The following is a 23,700-nucleotide window of genomic DNA, read 5'->3' on the forward strand; positions in this document are numbered from 1 at the left end:
TCCAAACCCGTTACCCAGAACAAGCCTGGCGTGGACCAACCACATCTGGATCGGGCCGGGCCTGCGTTGGTGGTCACGGCCGTGGGCTGTCCGTGAGGGGTGGGTCAGGAGAGAGGCGTGTGCTGGAAGCCAGCCAGCAGTGGAGGATCCCCTGCTTTCTGACCCACCCCCTTCACCACACACACACACACACACACACACACGCACACACACACACACAGATACACAAATGCAGGGCGTGGGCCATTTTCCTATTTTAACACGGAGATTGACAGAAGCATTCTGCAGTGGGCGGGTGTCCCCCATTTGGATGGTCAGGTCTGAGTTCACAGGCCACGGTGTGTGCTTCGTTCTCCCTGCGCACAACCAACCGCGGTGGCCGGGACAGGCCCAAAGCCCCTTCCCTGTGGGGACCTCCGTTCTAAAGATGACCAGGCAGAGGCCTGGTAAGGTCACGTCACCTGCCCCAGGGCACCCAGCTGGTCGGCTGCAGACCTCCTTGCCTTCTGTCCCCCCACCCATGCCTGCACCCCGATCCATTGGTGCCCTCCGTGGGGGGCTCTCTCACTCCAAGGGGCAGAACTGGAGCCCTGCCTGCCACCGCCGTGTCCCGGCCCCACCCCAGCAGCGCCTGGGAGGATCAAGCCGGGCTTCCCCTCTCGAGGCAGGAAGTGGTGGGAGAGGTTTAAAACAGCCCAGGAGGGGAAACAGCCATCGGAGCAGTGAAGCAAATGCTGTGACCGGCCCTGCCCCCCCACCCCGCCCACTGACGCCATCGGGCAGGTAGGGGGCCCGGCCTTGGGACTGACCAGCCTCTCCCTCTCTCGTTTCTGCAGGCTTCTGGGACTCCTCGCTGAACCCCCGGCGAGGAGGTGGGAGCCCAGCGGAGCCCCCGAGAGACCCAGCCCCCGGAGCACCGCCAGCCTCCAGCCTCAAGCCCAGCGCCCATTACGAAAACTGCTCATGTGAAATCGAGCTGTCCGTAGGAAATGACCGCCTGTGGTTTGTGAATCCTATTTTCATCGAGGACTGCGGTGGCGGTGCCCTGCCTGCCGACCAGCCACCCCCTGAGAGCTGTCCCTCACGCCCGTTGCCTCCCACCTCCAAGTGGGCCCCTCGCCGCCCAGCACCCCCTCCCCCGGCACCCCCTCTCCATCCCTCCGGCCCCCTCCGGCCTCCTCCAGCCCCTGCTCCTGCTCCTGCTCTGGCCTGTCCTTTGCCCGCTTCCCCCCCAGTGGCTGCTCCCCCCCCCTCCAGAGCCCCTTCCCCCCACGCCCCCAGCCTCTGCCCCCCACCCTGCACCCCATGCCCCAGGCCCCCCAGACCCTCCAAGCCAGCCACCCATGGCAGCCTGTGAGAGGTCTCCACGCCCTCCCACAGGCCTGGGCCCCCTCAGGGAGGAAGACGTGAAGCCAGGGCCGCCCCCTAGCCCCTTGCCGCAGACCCCTGCCCCTCCGACACCCGTGAAGAAGAACCTCCCGGCGGCTCCTCCCAGACGCCGCATCTCTGAGAAGGTCTCCCTGGAGGACCAGAGTGCAGGGAAGGCGGACAGGGGGATGGCAGCAGAGGGGGACCAGCTGGGTCTTTGTAGGGCATCCACACTCAGCCTGCCTCCCTGGGGGACTTCAGACAGTCCTGGGGAGCGGCCTCCGAGGACCAAAGAGCAAGGTCAGGAAGCGGTGGCCAAGGCCAGTGATCCGGGCAGCATGCCAGAGCCGCCGAGGAAGATCCGGCAACCCCCAGTCCCGCCCCCCAGGAGGAGACGGATCTCCCAGCAGCTGGCCTCGGGCCTCGCGAGCCCCTCGGAGAGCACGGAGCCTCCCACGAAGGAGGAAGCCCGTGAGAAACCCACACCCGGTCCGTCCAGAGGAGGCCAAAGCCCCGACCCCCAGACCAGGACTCAGAGCCCGCACGCCCAGACCGGTGCCCGACCCCAGAGCTCTCCAGAGTTCAAGGGCTCCCTGGCCTCGCTCGCGGACAGTTTGGGAGTGCCCGCCTCGGCCACAGACCAGGACTCCTACTCCACCAGCAGCACGGAGGAGGAGCTAGAACACTTCGGCAGCTCCGGCGGGAAGAAGAAGCCCTCGGCGGTCCTGGGCAAGGCACGCCACCGCCTCAGCTTCGCGAGCTTCACCAATGTCTTCCACGCCTTCCTCTCCAACAACCGCAAGCTGTACAAGAAGGTGGTGGAGCTGGCCCAGGACAAGGCCTCGTACTTCGGAAACCTGGTGCAGGACTACAAAGTTTACAGCCTGGAGATGATGGCACGCCAGACCTCCAGCACCGAGATGCTGCAGGAGATCCGCACCATGATGACCCAGCTCAAGAGCTACCTGTTGCAGAGCACCGAGCTCAAGGCCCTGGTGGACCCCACCCTGCACTCCGAGGAGGAGCTAGGTCAGTCCCGGGCAGGGGGGCCGGGCACGGGCAGCAGGGAGGGCCGATTCCAGACAATCCACCCTTTCCGTGAACGAACCCCTCTGCCGTTCCGAGTTCTGCCCTTGGGCCAGGTAGACGGTGGGAGAACCCCAGCCACATACGAGGCCGGCGGGACCTCCCCGCGCCCCCTGCCCGCCCAGGTGCTCCTGATTTTCTTAGGGAGACGAGTCACGAGGAGCAGTTGGAGGCAAAAGAGGTACAAACAAACGTGGCTGCGGAGGGCCAGAGCAGTCTCCGCAGGTCTGGTGGCTCTCAGAGATGCCGGGCCCCCAGAGGGCACGGGCCACAGCCTTCTCTCGTTTTGTGGATGTAGATGAAGAAAGGACTCGGCCCAGCTCCCACGGGAGCCAGAGGCTTCGGGGGAAGCTAACCGCCAAGTCCCTGCCTTCGGGTCACCGCTTCTCTAGCTGCTCTGCCCTGGGGCAGTGGGGTCGTGATGCGGGCCTGGAAGGACGGGCAGCAGTGGGCTGAGGTGGACCGGGGCGGCCGCGCGTCCTGTCGCACAGGCTGGAGAAGCAAAGGGGAAGAAGGAGGTGTGATGAGGAGGGCAGATAGCTAGGAATAGCACCAAACCCAGACATGGGCCAGGCCCAGGCCTGCATGGAAGGAAGGCGTTATCTGGATCTCTCCTGAGACTCAACCACGAGAGCGTGGGGCCCTCCCTTATCCCCCAGGGATAGGGCAGCTCAGGTGTGTTCTTAGGTAGACAGGACCTGGGGGCCTCCCCTTACTAGGCAATAGTTGAGACCCTCCCTGCTCCCCGGGGATGGGGTGGAGCTAAAAAGACTTCCCAAGAACGTTTCCCTACTGTCACCCGAAGCAGCCACGGTGGCAAGTAGCCATGGGTTCAGATCCTTGCTCAGCCCCACCTAGCTGTGACCCAACCATCAGAGCCCGAGCTGGTCCATCTGCAGAGGGGGGTGGTCATGACGTGTAGGCTGCAGAGTTGCTGTGAGAGCAAAGCTGACGAAATCCCATTCCAGTAGCTGATCGGGATGCCTCTTGCATAAGATGACATTTGAGCAACGAATAGGTCATGTAGATAGCTGTGGAGTGACTTCTCCAGGCAAAGGAAGTCGCAGGTGCTAAGGCCCTGAGGCAGGAGCAAGCCTGGCAGGTTGGCAGAAAAGCAGGGAGGCCGGGGGGGCTGGAGCAGCATAAGCACAGGGGACCTAGCAAGGTGATGAGTGAGAACAGATCACGGGGGAGACTTCTAAGCCACGGGGAAGACTTTGGCTTCTACTGTGCATGAGATGGGAGCCAACGGAGAGTTCTGAGCATGGGAATATCATGATCAAACATGCCTTAGCAGGATTATGCTGGTTGCTGTGCGGAGAATGGATAAAAAGGGGCCAGGGCAAGAGGCTACTCACATAACTCAAGCAAAAGATAGCCCAGGTTGAGGTGGTAGCCATGGGAGTGGTAAGAAGTTAGATTCTGGATATACTGTATTCTTGAAACTAGAGTCAAGTGGATTTGAGAATTCAAAGAGAGACATCAAAAATAATTCTACCAGGGGCACCTGGGTGACTCAGTCGGTTAAGCATCCAGCTTTGGCTCAGGTCATGATCTCAAGGTTCATGGGTTCAAGCCCTGCTTCAGGCTCTGTGCTGACAGCTTAGAGCCTGGAGCCTGCTTCGGATTCTGTGTCTCCCTCTCTTTCTGCCCCTCTCCCACTGCCATTCTCTCTCTCCCTTCCTCTCTGTCTCTCTCTCTCAAAAATAAACATTAAAAAAAAAAAAAAAAAGAAGATTTCTACCAAACATTTACTGGGCACCCAGGCCCTCCGCGTACAACTGCACAGGTTGTATACTGCACAACTCCCATGTAAACAGTGCCCTCTGAAGTTGTACATTGGTAGGCAACCCTGTGAGAGTTTAATCAGTACCATGCCCTATGAAAAGCGTCAGGATATAAGGTTTCAGTCCCAGACGCTGCGCCAGTGTCTTGGCAGTGTGGCTGTCTGTTGAAGGTACTACACTGTCCCATGTGTCAGAACTGCAGGGCATAACTGCTGGGGCATCGAGTGTGTCCTTCCAGGGACAAGGAGATGGGGACACCACACTGTTGAACACTAAAGCCTGCTGGTAGGATCCGGCCGCTGGGTTCCTCACCGGCCCGCTCTTGCCCCCCCCCCCCCCCCCACAGAAGCAATTGTGGAGTCTGCCTTGTATAAGTGCGTCTTAAAGCCGTTGAAAGAAGCCATCAACTCATGTCTGCGTGAGATCCACAGCAAGGACGGCTCGCTGCAGCAGCTCAGGGAGAACCAGCTGGTGATCCTGGCCACCACCACCACCGACCTGGGTGTGACCACCAGTGTGCCGGAGGTGCCCATCATGGAGAAGATCCTGCAGAAATTCACCAGCATGTACAAGGCCTACTCGCCGGAGAAGAAGATCTCCATCCTGCTCAAGACCTGTAAGCTCATCTATGACTCCATGGCCCTCGGCAACCCAGGTAGGTGGGCAGGCAGAGGAGCCCGGCCTAGGGGCTCTCTCTAGGAACAGCACTATTGTTCGGTCTCTGACCCCCTCCCCGTCAAGGACTCCGGAGCCCTTAGCAGGCGCCGGGGAGGCCTCTCCAGGTTCAGAGCCCTGCTGGGCAGGACGAGGCATGGCGGAGTGGAACCCCGGGCACCTCTCCAGCATTACCTGGGGGTCAGGAGGGGGCCAGGATTAGCTGCCACGATAGAGGACGGCACACAGGCCATGCTCAGTGTGTGTGTTGATCAGGAGAAGGTGCTATATTCGTGTCCTATGGCTGCCGTCACAAAGGGCCACACACGAGGTGGCTAGAACAGCAGCAATTGATGGTCTCACGGTTCTGGAGGCTGGAAGTTCAAGATCAAGCTGTGGGCAGGGTCATGCTGCCTCTGAAGGCTCTGGAGAAGAGTGTGTTCCAGACCTCTCTTCTGGTAGCTTCTGGTAGTTCTTGGCTTGTGGCAACACGCTCCAGTCTTCACACGACATTCTCCCTGTGTGTGCGTGCGTGCGTGTGCGTCCAAACTTCCCCATTCTGCAAGGGCATCAGTCACATTGGATTAAGGGTCCTCCCTACTCTGGTATGACCTCATCTTAACTGATGACATCTGCAACGGCCCTATTTCCAAATAAGGTCACACTCCTAGATACTGAGGGTTAGGGCTGCAACGTACGAATTTTGGAGGGACTCAGTTCAACCCACAACAGCCACCTCAAGCAGTTAGCATTTATTGTTTGCTCACGAGGAGGTTTGGCAGTTATGCTGATCTGGTCGGGCGTGCCCGAGCTTGTCTGGGCTGGCTCATGGGTCTGTGGTCAGAGGGGTTGTTTGGAGGCTGGCTGGGCTAGGGCGGCCTTGCTCATATGTTGGGGGGCTGAGTGGCTGTTCACTGGTCTGGAATGCAGGTTACTGGGCCATGTTTCTCTTTCTCCAGCAGGTGAATCTGGGCCTGTACCCATCACTGTCACTGGGGTCCAAGAGAGCAATTGAAGCCTGCAGGGCCTCTTAGGATCTGGGTTGGACTGGCACAACACAATTCTGACATTTCACTGACCTATTTAGTCACAAGACTGGCTCAGATTCAAGGGGCAAAGGACTAAACTCATTTGATAGGAAGAGCTTCAAAGTAACATTGCAAGGGGGTACAGATGTAGGGAAGGGAATATTGGGACCATTTACAATCCGTTTACCACAGCACTCCTCTAGCAGACAAGAACAGGCATTATTGCACCATGGTGTATGCCTTGGTGAACAGAATGATGGCTGGATTTTATCCCCCGATCACCTCTTCAGCTGGATGCCCTTGTGCAGTGAGCAACCTGTGTGCCCGTACATGACAGCCGTGGTAATGGAGAGCAAAAGGATTGTTACCTTTATTGTCACACAGACGTGGGTTTAAATTTCTGATCTGTCGCTTACTCTCTTTGTGACCTCGAATAATTAACTTCACCCCTTAAAGCTCAGTTTCTTCACCCAAGGAAGCTGTTTTACAAAGCGGAAACTCAGACCCCTAATGGTTCAAAAGCCATACTCAGTCACTTATGAATATTAGAAGCAACATATAAAATGACATGTAAAATGTCAACCTCAATGCGCAGGACCTAACAGACCCAACAAATGGTGGCTGTTTTAGGGGAGGGATTCTCTCCATCTACCTTGGAGAAGAGCAGGCCCGTTTGGCCATGGGCCAGCAAAAAGCAATTGAGGGATGGTGCAAGGTCCCCTTCCCCTAGGAAAGCTCCCTCATAGGCCTGGTACTGGCCACCATTCCAGGTTGGAGTCACTCTTTGGGGTTAAATTGACTTGTGTCCCATTGCTGTCATTAGAACGAACACTGTTCCCTCTAAGCAGATACCATGTTCAGTTAGAGCCGTTAGAGCCGCGCCTTCACCATTTAGCATAACGTTGGAAATGTGACTGGAAAAGAGACCCTGGTAGTGGGGACAGTATGGCAAAGTGGAGGTTTTCTTATCATGGGGCGGATGTCAGACTTTGAGACCCAGCGTCCTGTGCAGTCCGGACCCCAGAGAGCAGTCCAGCATGTGAACTCCACAACCAAGTAAACTCCTTAAAAATCCCCAAGGAAAGAAGATGAGGGCAGCAAGCAGCCTTCAGAACCCCGAGCTCTCAATCAGAGTTCGACATGCTTGGTCCCGAGGGTGTGGGGCCCTGGGAAAGTATCCGGTGTGGCTCACAGCAGCAATGTGGAACGGAAGGTTAAGACCCTGTTGTCAGGTGGCAAGGGGCCGGCCAGGACCTTCTCAGTCCTTCCCAGAGCAAGGCTACCCCAGATGTGCAGCAGCTGGGGAGGAGAGCTCGGGGTGTCCTGCCCAGTGTGGGCAGGGAGCAACAGTACAACCGGATCGAACCAGAGAGGAGCCAGAGCCCCGCAGGACCCTTTGCTGGGAGCAGCCTCAGAGAGAGAACAGAGAGGCTGGCCTGGGACCTCAGAGGCATGTGGTCGGGAAAGATCCAGGTTTCCTTCCCAGCTATGTGACTGTATCCTGGCTACATAGGTGCTTGGAGCCTTAGTTTACCCTTGTGTTAAAGGGGCACAGCCATACCCACCTTATGGGGCCATCACGAGATGTAATTAAGTCTGTAAAGTTGCATCTAGCCCAGCGGCTGTCACTTAATCAGGGCAATTACCTTCCCTGTCTGAACTCCTCATTTGGGGAATCATTTCTCCCGGGGCCGCGCCGAGGCTCGGGGTAAAATCCGAGCTAAGGACTCTGCAGACCCTGAGACGTTATCAGGGAGATGGTCTGGGGCCTGAAGGGGACAGTTCCATTCCCAGTAAGTCCTGGTTTACTCAGAAGCCTTGGGCTTTCTGCAGTTGTTTTAAACACCCTATCTCTTGCCAGTGACTTCAAACACCGTGATTCTTGCTGATGGTGAATTTACTCACTCAGACCTTACCAGAGACCAGGGAATGGGGGAAGGAATAGCTAATGTCGAGAGAGAAGGAAAGGAAAGAAAGGCAGTCGCTGGAGAGGATGTGCCCAGGCGAGGCACATGAACGAACAGAGAGGAACGAGGACGCTCAGAGTTTCCCTGTCCTCGCGGGAGGGAGGCTGGACTCTTCTCTGCTGATTCAGAAGCCAGCCCCAGGCAGGGAAACTCTGAGCCCAGAAATTCAGGCCAGGGCCGGGGCTCCGTGGGAAGATTTCCCCGCTGGGAACAAATGAGTCTCTCGTCAAGGAGCAGTGTGTTCCCCTCCCGCTGTTGGGGGAGCACTGGGCTGTGAGCCCGCGGGCTTCCAATCTCACCTCTGCCATTAGCAGGCTGGGGCTGCCCCGCTCCGAGCCCTGGCTTCTTCACCTGGGAGGAAGCAGCTTCTGCCAAGAAGAGCGGGGGCTTTGGCCTCGTTCATAGACCTGGGTTTGAACTGTAGCTTCAGTGCTGTAGCCTTGGACGTGAATCTCATGGGGCCTCTGCATGCATATGAAACAAGGATGATAAGACCTGCTAATCAGGTTGTCATGCAGGAGCAGGGAGAACACCTAGAAGGCATCTGGATGTTTTCTGTCCAGGAGGGACTAATCTCCTAGGGACTAATCATCTCCTAGAACCTTGGTTTTCTCACTCATAAAATGGGTCTGGGAATGCCTCTCAGGGCTGTTTCGAGGACCAGATGCAACCAAATACTTGTGTGAGTGTCTGACATGTTAGGATGCGGGAATGGCTGCTGCCTCCCCACCACCCAGTGGTCTCCATGCTGGGTTCCAGGAGGCACCCCAGGGGCCACCAAGGGGACACAACACAAGCTGGGCCACGACCTTGTTTGTCCCTGTTTTACACATGGAGTCCCACATGGGATTTTGTTTGCAATAACCAGTTCTGCTGCTAAATATTTTAGCTTTTAAAACTTCCATTTGGAAATGGGTTCAGACTTCACAAAGCTTGAGAATAGAAATACTACATTAAAATAAGAACATCCAGGGGTGCCTGGGTGGTTCAGTCAGTTAAGCGTCCCAATTTGGCTCAGGCCATGATCTCCCGGTTTGTGGATTCAAGCCCCACGTCGGGCTCTGTGCTGTCAGCTCAGAGCCTGGAGCCTGCTTCCAATTCTATGTCCCCCTCTCTCTCTGCCCCTCCCCTGCTCTCGCTCTGGCTCTCTCTCTCTCCCTCCCCTTCTCTCTCTCTCTCTCTCAAAAATAGATAAACATTTTTTAATAGGAACATCCACATACCCTTTGTGGATTGTTAACATCTTGTTTCATTGGCTCATTGGCTTTATCACTTAAACACTCTCTCTGTGCATACATAATGTTCTTCCTGAATCATCTGAGCTTAAGTTACTTACATCTTGGCCCTTTACCCCTAGATACTTTTCTAAGAACAGGGACATTCCCTTGCATAACGACAGTAAAGTTGTCCGCTTTGTAAATTCACGCTGATACCATATTTTTACCTAGGCCACCCTCTGTATTCCAAGTTGTCACTGGAGCTAATAAGGTCCTTGCTGGCTTTTTCTCCTCCCGTTCGGGATCCGGTCAGGAGTCAGGTATCACAATTAGCTGTCATGTGTCTCTTACCTCCTTTAACCTGCAACATTTCCACAGCCTTTCTCTCTTTGCTTTTTTTATGACATTGATGTTTTGCAGGAATACGCGTTTCCCTCCCACCACCCCACCCCCTCACCGTTGGTTCTTTTTGATGAAAGTTCCTCATTTTGTGTTTGTCAGATGTTTCCTCATGATTAGATTGAGGTTATGCACTTGCAGCCAGATCCCGACTGACTCTTAAATTCTCTTCTGACTTCGACATTCTGCGATCTTAGGACCCGGCCCCCTATCCCCAGACACTCAGCCGACACCTCCCTCCTGCCAGAGGCTTCCAGAGGCTTGCTGCTCGAAAGTGTGGTCCGCAGACCAGCAGCCCTGCATGGAAGCTCTGGGAGCTATCGGTGACCCCGTGGAAAGGCCCACTGCAGCTTGGGTCCCGCCTACCTCTACCACTGACCCACTCAAAGCCGAAAACAGCCCTTCCCTCCCACCCCACCCCCACCCCAGCCCCCTCCTCTCCAGGGAAGAAGCCCCACCTGCCTACCTCTGACATGACACTGGCAATAGCCTGTGGTGTCCCTGTGGCCTGGATGCTGGCAAGGCCCGCTGGCGCACAAAGAGAAGGACTGAACTTGGAGACGTCTGAGTTAACTGGCCGGGCCGTCTTTCCCAGAAGGGTATTGTTCTTTATGCCCAGGGTACAAAAGGACCAGGATTTGAAGCCAACAGTTCCTCACTCCAAAGCCTGTGCTTTTGTGACTATAGGCAGCAGCCAGCCTAGGGACAGATCCCAAGGTTCCTGAATCCCAGTCACGTGCTTCCTCTACGGTAGCAAGTTTAGGGGCCCGAGTCAGGCAGAGCAGGTGTTTGTGGAGACAAATGGCTTTGGGTAAGCTTGGCCCTCCATCCTGCAGCAAGGAGCAGACTGGGTTGCTCATGGACTTCATGAGGCTTGGGGAGAGCAGCCAGAACTTCTAGAATCATTTCTCCTGTTGCTTCCACAAACAAGCTCTTCCCACCTCCTCAAAGTCTAAGAACCTTCTCAGTGTCGAAGAACAGGGTTGGCCCCGCCATTGAGGAGAAATAGATTCAAGCCTGAGAGCCCCGCCCCAAAATGCAAGAGGGAGGAAGGAGGGAGGAGTGTGGTGTGTACGTATGCGGGGCGCTTTCTAAAAGAACAGAAAGAACCTTCTTTTGATGGAGAGCAGGCAACAGGAGGGGGGCAATGACGGCCAAGAGGTTGCCTTTTTTCTGTGCTTTCAGTAGTCCACGTAAACACCCAGATGCCTTGCCGCACGAGATGGAACCTGGCCCCTGACCCTGGGGGAGGGGTGTCCAGCAGCCAGGTGTTTGGATGTAAGGGCCAAAGGGGTGGTGGTCTGAGGGTCCTGGAGCCCCTCTAGCCCCTCACCATTCACCCCACTCGCAGACATCGCAGAGCCAGCTGGGAATCTATAGCTGGTTCAGGTGGGGGCAGAGGCTGCGAGGGCAGACCCCGGGGAGCCTGTGACATTGACCAGGGGTCAGGGGGACACAGAGGGAGGTCAGGCTCTTGGGTTTTTTTTTTAATCTATGTTAAAAAAAAAAAAGTCTCCTCCGATTCCTGATACAGAAGTCACTAATAATGTTTGTTGTTGGAAAAAGATGATGAGTATCTTGTTGGATTTCTTTCTGGTCTTCTTGAAAGAGATATAGATAGGTAGATAAATAGGTCATTAGTTAAGGAAAATACTTGCTGCTGTATTTGCTAACATATTGCTATATATTATATATATATTGCTATGTATTATAGCTATGTTGCTAATCCCCGCAATCTCTTACCCAATAAAAGTGCATTTCTCACTCATGTAAGTCCAAGCGGATGGAGAAGGGGGGGGGGGGCGGCGGGGCTCTGCTGCATGGAGTCATTCAGGGATCCAGGCCGAGGGAGACTGTCTGAATCCTCCTGGGCATTGACATCCAGGTGACAGAGAGAGAGAGAACACAAGGGCCAGGCCCGGAAGCAAAGCACAACCTTGCTTGTACGCCCCCCACCGCACAACAGAAATGGCGCTCGGGCCCTCTAAGATGTCGTGCTCTGAGCATTAGAAGACACGTTGCCTTCCTGGCTGGCATTTCTCACATGCCGGTAGCCCCACGGGCACCGTGTTCATCACTGCCCACCTGTCTTGCCACCGAATCCTCAGAACCACTTCTTGAGGTGTAGACACTATTGTTGCCCCCACTTTAGAGCCGAGGAGACTGAGGCTCAGCGAGGCTGGGCAGCACACTCAGCGTCTTCCCCGAGCAGGCGAGTGGAGCCAGGTCCCGCGCCCAACCGTGCGCTGTCCTCCCTCTCTGGGGTGTCCTGGGGTCAGCGAGGACCTCAGAGAAGTCAGGCCCGAGTCAGAGGAGGCCTCGCGCCTTTTCCAGCCAGGCTGGGACTTTGGGCCGCAGGGCTCCGAGCCCGCGGCCTGTGTGGCTGGACTGGCTCGCGGGCTGAGCTCTCCGAAGAGGAACCTGGTGAGCTGGAGTAATTTCCTCGGGGATGCGGTGTGGCTCAAAGCAGAACTGAGGCTTAAGCGGCGTCTGCAGAAAGCCCACATGACCCAACGGGGCAGCTTTGGAGGGGGGTTCAGTGGGCGGAGGCTGGCTTCTCATCCCACGTCAGCCACAGACTGCGGGGAACCCTCCACCCCTCTTCCCTCCTCCCTGGGCTCCCGCTCTTTCAGCCGTGCAGCTGGGAGTTCAGACTAGACCAGTGGTTTTCAAACTGGCAGCCGAGAGCTCCCCAGAGGCCACAGACATAGCTGAGGGCCATTTGCAGGGGACAGTGGAGGGAGAGAAGAGCAGGCCAGCCCCCACTGTGAATCAACCAGAGAAGCCAAGTTCTGCCTAAAATACCCCTTAATGAAAGGCTTCCCTGGGCGCGTGAGTGGCTCAGTCAGTTAAGCGTCAGACTCTTGATTTTGGCTCAGGTCGTGATCTCACGGTTCGGTGGGATCCAGGCCTGAGCCAGCCTCTGTGCTGACAGTCGGGAGCCTGCTTGGGATTCTCTCTCCCCCTCTCTCTGCCCCTCCCCAGCACACACGTGCTCCCCCCCTCAAAAATAAGTAAACATTAAAAAAATGAAAGTCTTCCACTATAAAAGTAAACTGAAAACCTCCTGTTATAGGTGCTGTTCTCTACTTCCTACCACCCCGTGTGTTTATCAAATAAGTTCATTCATTCAACAGTGGGACTAACAAGAAATGACAATATGGATGTTAACAGGAAAACCCAGTCCCTGTTTTTAAGATGGTCACAATTCAAGTGGGATAACGGAGCATTAAACAAGCGACAGTCATACCGTGTGACAAATGGTATCCATTCATTCATTTAGCAGATATATTTATTAAGAACCTAGTGCGTGGGGCATCTGGGTGGCTCAGTCAGTTAAGCGTCTGACTTTGGCTCAGGTCATGATCTCGCAGTTCATGGGTTTGAGCCCTGCATCGGGCTCTGTGCTGACAGCTCAGAGCCTGGAACGTGCTTCTGATTCTGTGTCTCCCTCTCTCTCTGCCCCTCCCCCGCTCACACTCTGTCTCTGTCTCTGTCTCTCTCTCTCTCAAAAGTAAATAAACATTAAAAAAAAAAGAACCTAGAGCAGGTCAGGCACAGTGGAAATACTGGATATGAACAGTGAGCACGATGAAACCCTTGCCTTCACAAAGCTTTCATTCTATGAGGCGAGGCAGGTAATAAATAAGGAACCAGAAGCATAAACTATGTCATTAGATGCTGAAACGTGCCAGCAGGCTGAATCAAACACGGAGAAGGGTCTGGGGAATGTCAGAGGCGTTTGCCGCTCTGCGTTGGGTGGTCAGGGGAGGCCTCTCTGAGTTAATGTACAGTATCCATTTTCCCATTCTGCAGGGACAGGGCAGGGGAAACCCATCATAAGGGCATTAACCTAGTTTGTGGGAAGTGGGGGTCTTCAGTTAATACTTCCTGGAGGAAGGAAGTGACTTTAAATGGGAATCATGGTGGAAAATAAGAGTCAAAGCACATCACAGTCCTGTACCTTGTCTGCCCCAGGACTATTGCATCAGCCACCACTTTCAGTAAGAGCCCGGTCAACAAATTTGGAGGGACAGTTATAGTAAGATGATACACCCTTCCTCTATCTAGATCAGGAGTCTGCAAACTATGGCCTGCAGGCCAACTCTGGCCCCCTACTTGATTTTGTAAATAAACTCATAGAAACAGCCACACCCATTCATTTACAGTGTCTATGGCTGCGTTTGTTACAACTGCTGAATCGAGTAGTTGGGATAGAGACCACATAGCCCTCGAAACTAAAAATAACTACTACCTGGCCCTTTACAGAAAGATAGGCCAACTGCTCATTTAGATCATTGACAAGTGATCTAAAACCTAATTTTTAACCCAGCCACTCACTTGAGGTTCACAGCAACCTGGCATGACAATCGGAATTAATTTTTTTTTTTAATGTTTATTTATTTTTGAGAGAGAGCAAGAGACACAGAGTGTGAGTAGGGGCAGAGGCGGGGCAGAGAGAAGGCTCCAGGAGGAGCAGAGAGCAGGCTCCAGGCTCCGCGCTGTCAGCACAGAGCACGACGCGGGGCTTGAACTACGAGCTGTGAGATCATGACCTGAGCTGAAGTCGGACGCCCAACCGACTGAGCCACCCAGGCGCCCCCAGTCTGAAGTCTGGGTGAGTTTTATCATCAGCCCGTTTTCACATGAGAAGACTGAGGCTCAGAGTGAGCGGCCCCAGATCACACAGTGAAGGGACAGAGTTGGGGGCTTCCTGATGCAGTACTCACACGGTCTGCACGAGGCGAGCGCATTCAGCGCCTTTTTATCAGAACTCTCCTCGAAAACCTGCCCGCTGATGAAATATGCACGAGGCACCGAGCCAGCCCTTTAACGTGTGATTGCCCACCGCCCCCCACCCCCCATACCTACTGATGGAAAACAGATGTGACTTTGGCACGAAAAGAAAGCAGAAATCACCAGGCACTGCAGGCTGTGGCCCAGCAGGGCTCTGGGAGGCACAGCCTGATGGACGTGGTCTCTGACCCGCGCAAGCCAGATGTTCTGATCACGGAGAATTACTTTGGAGCTGTGCCTCCGTATCCCAGTGCTGCTCCCAGTGCTCCCCCTGTGCACAGGCTGAGCTCATGCCTTGGGCTCCTGGCTTCACAGGAAGGAGACCGCAGCCCTACCTAGCCCTGGAATATCAGAGAGCTGGAGCATTTAAACAATGCTTGTGGCTTATGTTTGTCTGCAAGTAGCTATCAAGTCAGAGAGTCTGTGTGGGCCTTTCCCACCTACATCAGCGAAGAGAGACCCAGATTCTAGTCATAGATCCATCACTAACCGGCTGTGGGGCTTTGAGCAAATTTCTCTGATCTCTGAACCTCGGCCTCCTCACAGTGAGATTGGGCTTGATGAATCCAGGGCCGCTGGTGTCCTGAGTCAGCTGGTCATGCCATGAGAGCTAATCATGTACCTCTCTCCCGTTCCACGTTCATGTCGGTAGCTTGAAATGGGCCGCTGTGGAAATATTTATACCACAGAAATTGGCAAACCCTGCAAATCGGAGCTTATTTTTCCCTTCGGAGAGGCAGTTGTTGGCCATTTCCCAGCTCACCGCTGTCTAAGACCCACAGAGGATCCTAGTATCCTTGACCATGGCCCCAGCCCTGGACAGGACAGAGCGGAGGCCAGTGGGAGCACACATGTGGCTCCATTCAGTCCGTTGTCAATGTCCAACATCCCAAGCCCTGTGCTGGGGACCGGAAAGGCAGTGATGGGGCAGAGGCTCAGAAAGGTTAAGAGACTTGCCCAAGCTCACCCAGCCTCCGTCCTGGCCCTCGAGGAGCTCATAGTCCAAGGAAAAGGGCAGGCTCTGAAGTCAAGGTGTTTGGGAGCTGGAGCAGGAAGTGCTCACCTGTGCCTGAGGATGTGGGAGAGGGCAAAGAAGGAGAAGTTTGTTTCCGAGAGCTAGGGAAGGTGTCCCCAGCAGAGGGAAATGGGTGTGCAAAGGCACGAGGAATGGAGTTCGGGGAATGGCCCATGATTCGGAGGAATGTTGTGTGAGAAGGTGATGAAGGCAGCATGTCGTTCTGAGCTGGAAGTTGGAATATAGAATAAGCAGTGGTGGCTGGGGGCAGTCTAGGAGGGCTTCGTGGAGGAGGTGGAACTTGAAGGAAGAATGTTGAAGTACCAGGTACCTGGGATTGTGGGTAAGAAAAAGTTGGATTCAAGTCCTGGTTCACCACATCCTAGCCATGCAACCTTAGGCAAGTAGCTTAACTTCACTGGGGCTCGCTTTCCTCATCTATAAAGTGGGCACAATGGATCTAACCCACCTCACAGAGTTGTTTTAGGAATGCATTGGTATAATATTTATAAAATATGCTTTGCTTTTAGAATGGCCCACAAATGTTGGTGCTGTGTGGGAGGGGGAAGGTAAGGACAAGCCATGCCCGATAGGTGACTGTGGCAAATACCAAGGGGCCAGAATGCAGGTGACTTGTTCTCAGGCCATCAACTAGACAGGGTGGCTGGAAGAGAGTAATCATATTGGACAGGTGTTTATGGGCCCAGTTGTGGAAGGCCTTGAATGTCAGGGTAAGAGATCCAGACCTGATTCTCTAAGCAGGGGAGAGCCATTGATGGTTCTTGAGAAGAGAAATAGCATGATCAGAGCTATACTCGCAGGAGATGGGTTAGTGGACAGAGTGGATCAAAGGACAGAGACCCTGCTGGGAGGGCAGGCATAGGGAAGTAGGGCCGGAAAAAGCAAAATGTGAGTGCAGGGAGGAGTTACAAGGAAGATTCGTCTGGGGCTCTGACCTGCCTGGCCACAGGGAACAGAGAACCCCAGAGGAAGAAGGGGACTCCCAGGCCTTGCACCCTGGGACGGGGGCAGGGAGCCGTGGGCTCCTTGACAGAAATGGGAAAGTTTGCAGCCAGGGCTGGTTTCCAGGAAATGACGAAACACTTGGTTTGCCCCCTGGCGAGGGGAAGGACTCGTGGGGTGTCTGTAAAGGTCCACCGGAGCCTGGGGAACTTGGGGAGGCACCCCTTCCTGCCCACCGCTGCTGTGCCCTGCTCTGTGTCCCGGGGAGACAGAAAGGGGATGTTTACGGGTAGCTGGAGGGACAGTCGTGGGATCACGGGAGCCCTTGCAGTAGGTGGCTAAGCAGAATGTGCTGGGGACTGAGGAAGCGGGCCCCAAAGCCCTTCCTGAGCATTGGCCAGGCTTCTCAGGGAGAGCATGGGGAGACAAAGAAACACATGAACCACATTCTATCCCCCCACAAGGCACAGAGCCGCAGTCCGGAGGGCCTCTGAATCCTAAACTGAGGGCCAGAGCTTGACCATCCTTCTTGCTGAAAGTCACTGCCCCCGGAAGCAGAGCTTCTGGCCCTTAGAACTATAGACATTTGGGGCTGAGTAAATCTTTATGATGGAGGGTTGTCCTGGGCATCGCAGGTGCCAGTAGCACCCCCACTCTGATGTGACAACCCAAAAGGACTCCAGATACTGCCAAGTGGCCCCTGAAGGGCAGAACCACCCCAGCGGAGAACCACTGCTCAAAAGCAAATTTGCTTGCCTGATTGTATCCCTTGGTGAGCTATTAACACAATACCAGGACGAAATCAGCGTTCTAGTAAAATTCAGTAAAAATTCAATCAGCTCTAAGCCGGTGCGTGAGTTATAGGTGCATTCCAAAAGGCACAGGACTGTTTCACATCAGTTCCTAACTCGTAACTCAAACAAGAAAAGAATCTCCTGTAGGCCAGGATTCTAATAATTACATTATCAGCATGAAAAACATCTCCTGGCACAAAATCTTTCCCCAGGAACTCGTTGGTTGTGTCTCTGGCTTATAAAGGTTTAGGGGAGAGCTTTCTCCAAAACGGACTAATTTTGTGTAGGGACGGGACAGGAATTTTGAAACAAATAACCAGAGAGCCTCGGAACACAGAGCTGCAGGGGTGCCTGGGTTGGCTCAGACAGTTAAGTGTCCAATTCTTGATTTTGGGTCAGGTCATGATCTCATGGTTCGTGGGTTTGAGCCCTGCACCAGGCTCTGTGCTGACAGTGCGGAGCGTGCTTGGGATTCTTGCTTTCCCTCTCTCTCTACCTCTCCCCACCTCAAAATAAGTAAATAAACATTAAACACACACCTGTGCGCGCACACACACACACACAGAACTGGAATGGGAAGAAGGCATTTCCATGGGAGCATGTGGGAGTGCTATGGGTAAATCCTTAAATCCTTGTATAGAATTCTCACCAAAATCCTATGGGATGTCGTGTAATCTGTGGCACATCATGCATGACTAGAAATACAGGCTCAGAGAGGTCAAGCAGTTAGCCCAGGTCACACAGCTGGTAAGAAGTGCATTGAGGCTCACGCTCTGGGTCCGACTCTGCTTTTCGGTGCTGTGTGTTACCAACCCCTTCAGCCTGTTTATTTCACAGGTGGGAAAACAGAGGCCCCTTGAGACAGCAGAACAGAGACGTCAGTAATAGCTCACTTTTCCGTAGCACTTTACAGGTACCAAACACTTTGCTGTTTTGCTCACCTTATTCTCTCAAAAACCCCAAAAGGCCATCAGGGCTCGTGCTGCTGGCCCCATTTTGCAGATGTAGGAACTGAGTGTGGCCAGGAAGCCGGCCACAGGGCACACTGTTCTCTGGGAAACCGACCAAGGATGGGTTGTAAGCAGAAGGGGCCCCCATGGGAGAGACATCGTCAGAGGCCCCCGCGGTGCCAGCACTGTACCGTGGGGAGCGTGGAGGACAGAGGAGGAGCGCGCTGGCCTGTGCTGGAGAGGCGTGGACACACGGAGCCCACGGAAGCGTGGCTCGATCGTGCCTCCCGGCACCCAGGGGTGGGCGGCCTGTGCAGGCATGGGCAGCGGGACACAGGGCCTCTGGAGGGGCTGCTAAACTCAACACTGAGCTTCCACTCTTCTCAAACCTCTGTCACACCATCTCCTTTACTCACATCTTTCTGGTCCCTGCTGGAATCCAGAAAAAATCAGATCTTGTCACCTGGGCAGGTGACACCCAAGGAATAGGGTGGTTAGTACGAGGGCTTAAGTGAATGAATGATGAATGAATGAATGAGCGAGCAGGTGGGCTCTTATGAGCAAGACTCCTCCTGGGGCGCCTGAGGGGCTCAGTCAGTTAAGCATCCGACATCGGCTCAGGTCATGATCTTACAGCTCGTGGGTTCGAGCCCCGCGTGGGGCTCTGTGCTGACAGCTCGGAGCCTGGAGCCTGCTTCCGATTCTGTGTCTCCCTCTCTCTCTCCCTCCCCCACTCACACTCTCTCTCTCCCTTCAAAAATATATAAACATTAAAAAAAAGAGGGGGGGAATGCCAATGTGCCAACTGAGGGACTCCAGGGGATTCTGTCCTTGTAGGAATTCTTCCCTCCACATCCAGCCCGTGCCTTCGTATTGCCAGTCAGTCACCAGAGCCATCCCGGAGCCCAACAGGGGAGGCATCTCATAGGCCCACTGTCCACCCTTGTCTCTTCCCCAAAGCATGTATTATTGTCAAGATCCTCTGAGCCATGAGAACATCTCCCACAAAAGCAGAAGTGATGAGTTATTCCTTTCAGAGGTATTTACGTGTTAAAAGAACCCCTCAGGACAGGGCCCTGCTTAACCCAATACAGTGAAGGTTGAATGGTGGGATTTCCAACCACGTAGTACTGATTGAGGGAGGGCTTTCTGTTTTGCAGATGCAGAGGGAGATGTGGTTAAAAGGGACAGGGAACCCTCCCGAATACATCACTGTTAGACAGCTGCTTCTGGATGGCTTCCTGAATAAGTGTGATATGAACTTGACTGTCAAGCAAGCAGCGAGGGTGGGAGGCACCTGGCTGGCTCTGTCGGTGGAGGGTGCAACTCATTCTCAGGGTTGTGAGTTCGAGCCCCATGTTGGGTATAGAGATTACTTTAGGGATAAAAATCTTAAAAAAAAAAAAAAAAAAGTTAGCAGCCAGGGGCATTGAGGGGGAAGAGCTGGGGAAGAGGAAGGGGTTGGGACTTGACCACTCCAGTGGAGGGTGGCTCTCTCAGTTCCTTCTTCCTAACCCTGGGCTGTGTCTCAGACATCCCTGAGAAAGCTGGTCCCAGGTTGCCCCTGTCCTGAGTCATGAGAAGGCTGCAAGGTTCCTCTTCCAGGGGAGACCGGCCCCCACCCAGCGAACCGCTGTCCTCTTCCCGAGGGCAGAGAATGGCTCACAAGGAGAACCTCACACTCACTACTTTCTGCACCCTTTCTCCTCCCAGGGAAGCCCTACGGCGCAGACGACTTCCTGCCCGTGCTCATGTACGTCCTGGCCCGCAGCAACCTCACGGAGATGCTCCTCAACGTGGAGTACATGATGGAGCTCATGGACCCTGCCCTGCAGCTGGGCGAGGGTGAGTCCCCACCCCAGGCCCCTCTCCAGGCCGCCAGGGTCCGCTGCACAGCCCAACAAGCAACTTCCCGGATGCCAGATTCCACTGAGCCCCAAGGACAAGACACAGGGCCTGGACACGGGCCCTGTCCTGCGGGAGCTCACAGACCAGCAGGGGAGCTGGGCCAGTAAAGAGACCCTGTCACCACTGCTTGACGGATGCTGGAATGATGGGAAGTCCGCAGTGTATAGGTGCGCGGTGCCCAGGCTGTGCAGGCAGGGAGGGCTTCCAGGAGGAGGTGATACCTGAGCTGAGTGTTGAAGGCTGGAGAGGAGCCAGACCGTGAAAGAAGTGGGAGAGCCATTCTTCACAGAGGGAACAGCATTTGCTGGTAGCATAAAAGACAAGGCTGAATCAGTGGGTGGACCCACCAAGGGAAGGAGTCTGAGCAGGGAATAATGATCGGTTCTTAGACAGGGGTGGCCCTGGGAACTGTCGGCCCCCTCCTCATTCAGCCGTGGCCAGGTCCTGTGTCCGTGAGAGAAGGTTGATGCTGGGACATGGAACCTGCACTCCCGAGTAGGATGATGGCAGAGGTGTGTTTGCTCACCCCATGCTCAGTTTCCCTTCCCCTTTCCTCCTTCCCACCACTTCCCCCCCACCCACTTTGCCTTGGCCACTCCTCCACCAACAATCCTTGAGGTGCAGACAGCCCAGATATCAGCTCTGACACGTCAGCCCCAAAGGACGAAGTGAGATTCTCGGGGCCCGAGTGTCCCCTTTGGGCCTTGTGGTTCTTGAGATAAGCTGGCCCACTTTACATCTGTTTGCATTTTTAGCGTGTGTTGGCCTCTGGGGTGACAGTGTGACATGGGTGGTTCTGTGAGTTCTTGGAAACTCAGGGGAGCGTGTAAAGCCTTGAAGTTTGCTGTCCCATATAACTTTGACTAGGGCCCTGGGACCTCCGGAGCTATTTTTCTCCTCTTCAGTTAAAAATGTTCTGCAGTTAACCCTGTGTCGGGCTCCACTCTGGGCATGGAGGCTCCTTAAGATTCTCTCTCTCCCTTTCCCTCTGCCCCTCCCCCACTCGTGTGTGTGTGCACTTGCATGGGTTCTCTCTCTCTCCCTCTCTCTCTCTCTCTCCTCTCAAAAAAAGTTCTGCAGTTGTAACAACCTGTCTTCCAGAGGGTGTAGGAATTCAGTGGAAGCCAGGCTTCCTTAAGCAGTGCTTATCTGCTGTCCAGTACATCCATCCATCCCTCCATCATCCACCCACCCATCTATCCAATCTATCCATCCATCCTTCCATCCATCTATCCACCATCCACCTATCCATCCACTCACCCGTCCACCCATCCATCCATCATCCACCCACCCATGTATCTCTCTGTCCATCCATCCATCATCTACCCACCCATCACCCACCCACCCATCTGTCTATCCATCCATCCATCATCCATCCACCCATCTATTCTATCTATCTATCTATCTATCTATCTATCTATCTATCTATCCATCCATCTACCCATATACCTACCCACCCACCCATTCATTCATCTACCCATATACCTATGCACCTACCCATCCACCCACCCTTTCTTTCATCCATCCATCCATCCATCCACCAACCCACCTCTCCATCTTTCAAATTTTCCACCAAGGGCACTGCTGCTGAGTGGGAAGAAATAGTTCTGCTATAAGTGGGAAGAAATCACTTATAAATCCTATTAAAGAACTAGCCCCAACCCCATAGGTTTTTTTAGTGTCTTAGAGACAGTGTTGGAGAAAAACACTTGAGGGGTGGAATAATGGAGCTAGACCATGGGGCTCTGCCATGGTCTGAGTCCTGGCTTGCTCTCTAGCAGTGGTCAGCCAAGCCTTGGCCACTATGACTCCTACTCCCTTCTCAGCCTGAATCTTTATGGCCAAAGGAGGCTCCAGGCCAGGCATAGCAGCTGAACAGGGAGAGGGCAGGGACGTCCTTGGCCCAGCTACCCTCTCCTAATGGGCCTGCGATCCCCACCACAATCCTGCCATGGCCTCCTAGGATCCTTCTTTCTATTCCTGAGGCTACCCGGGGTTTGGGTAGGAAAGCAAAGGTCCTTCAGGCGGGAATGCTGGTCTATTCTGGGCTATGTTAAGTGCTTTTGAGACAAGGCAAGTACCAGTAAATACATAAAGGTCTTAGTTTACAGTTTCTGACCCAAGGCTGCCTGAATACCCTGTACCCTGCCCTCTTTCAAACTGAAGTAGTCAGTCTCTGGCTCCATGGGAAGGTTTCTTTTTTTTTTTTTTTTAGAACCTAGATCCTTTTTTTTTTAAGGTTTATTTTTTTATTTTTGAGAGAGAGCGAGCACAAACTGGGGAGAGACAGAGAGGGAGAGGGAGACACAGAATCTGAGGCAGGCTCCAGGCTCTGAGGTATCAGCACAGAGCCCAACGCGGGGCTCGAACCCACGAACCCTGAGCTGAAGTCAGATGCTTACCCAGTGGAGCCACCCAGGCACCCCCACGTGGGAAGATTTCTAAGGAATCCTTGAGGTGTTTGCTGGAAGTAAAGAGGCGGGCAGGGCACACACAGCCTTGCCATGCACCGTATACGGCCCCTCCCAGCATCCCTTCCCGGCCCCCACCGACATTGGTGATAGAGCCTGCCCGTGGCAGCTCTGAGGCCCAGAGGACCAACTTTACATCATGCTGCATACACCAAGAGGCCTCCCTGTACCTCTCTCTGTTCCTACTCTGATAGTCAAGGTGGGAAGTCCCAGCACCCAGGACAGGCCCAGCCTCATAGGCGAGGCCTCCGGTAGTGAGATGATGTGGGTGTCTTCAGCTTGGGCCGGGGCGTCCACCCTTCAAGTCTGACAGCCAGCAGACCTTCATCTAGAAGTAACTGGGCCGAGGGGCAGAGGGACAGAGCACGAGGCGGACAGCGTTCCTGCGTTTCCCCAGCTTTGCAGCCTGTCCTAACTGTCTGGTATCGCACACAGGGTGCTCCGTTCCCAAAGCCCCTGAGGCTCAGATACAAAGAAGAGCCTGCCTTACAGGGGGGTGGGTGCTCTGAGGAGCTCAGAGATGCCTGGGACGGGGCAGGCTCTCAGGGAGCCCCCACTCTAGAGAACGTCAGTTCCTCCATCTTAAGAGGAGAACTAATACCAGTGTAGTAAAAAGAGAGGTTTGCAGGCTGGATTTCGGCCCCGGTTCTGCCTCTGATTGGCTGGAGACCTTGGACAAGTCCCGTAACGTCTCTGGCTTGGGAAAGCACATGTGCTGGGCTAGATGTGGGGTTTTCACACTGTCTGGGTGCCCCAGCATCCTGCATTCAACCAAAGGCCTTGCGAGTCTGACTGCATTCTTTGACACCCTCATGTTCTTTCAGCTGGTTCTGAGTGCTGCTAATTTGGTAAAAAGACCAGTGATTGGGTCCTGCTTTCGTTGAAGCAGGCTTATCAGGCATGAGAGATCAGGGACTTCCTATAAGAAGTAGAGAGCGCCTGAACATTGGGCTGATCGGATCCCAGCCTCCTTCTAGCCTCTCTCTCTGCAGCTCCCACAAATCTGGGCAAATACGGGCAGACGGGAGACCCTGGCAGCTGCTGTGCACCTGGCTGGAGCCAGCTCAAAATCCAAACCTCTTCTAGAAGCACCCCCATGGTCACCTTTGCCCACATCCCCTCTGCACTGATTGACATCTGGCCATGCTGTGCAAATATCTTTTTTTTTTATTAAAAAAAATTTTTTGGGGGGCGCCTGGGTGGCTCAGTCAGTTGGGCATCCGACTTCGGCTCAGGTCATGATCTCGCGGTCCATGAGTTCGAGCCCCGCATCGGGCTCTGTGCTGACAGCTCAGA

General features: G+C 54.4%; 1 protein-coding gene across 1 annotated transcript in view; it reads left to right on the forward strand.

The window, feature by feature from the left end:
- RIN3 (Ras and Rab interactor 3) overlaps positions 1-23,700 on the forward strand; it is a 125,142-nt gene that overhangs the window by 95,698 nt on the left and 5,744 nt on the right. The window contains exons 6-9 of the mRNA XM_030319824.1: positions 837-1,236; positions 1,283-2,397; positions 4,588-4,896; positions 19,739-19,870. Coding sequence (XP_030175684.1) covers positions 837-1,236; positions 1,283-2,397; positions 4,588-4,896; positions 19,739-19,870 — 1,956 coding nt within the window. The remainder of the gene's footprint in view (positions 1-836; positions 1,237-1,282; positions 2,398-4,587; positions 4,897-19,738; positions 19,871-23,700) is intronic.

The sequence above is a fragment of the Lynx canadensis genome, chromosome B3 (genome assembly GCF_007474595.2).
Source record: "Lynx canadensis isolate LIC74 chromosome B3, mLynCan4.pri.v2, whole genome shotgun sequence".
NCBI lineage: Eukaryota > Metazoa > Chordata > Mammalia > Carnivora > Felidae > Lynx > Lynx canadensis.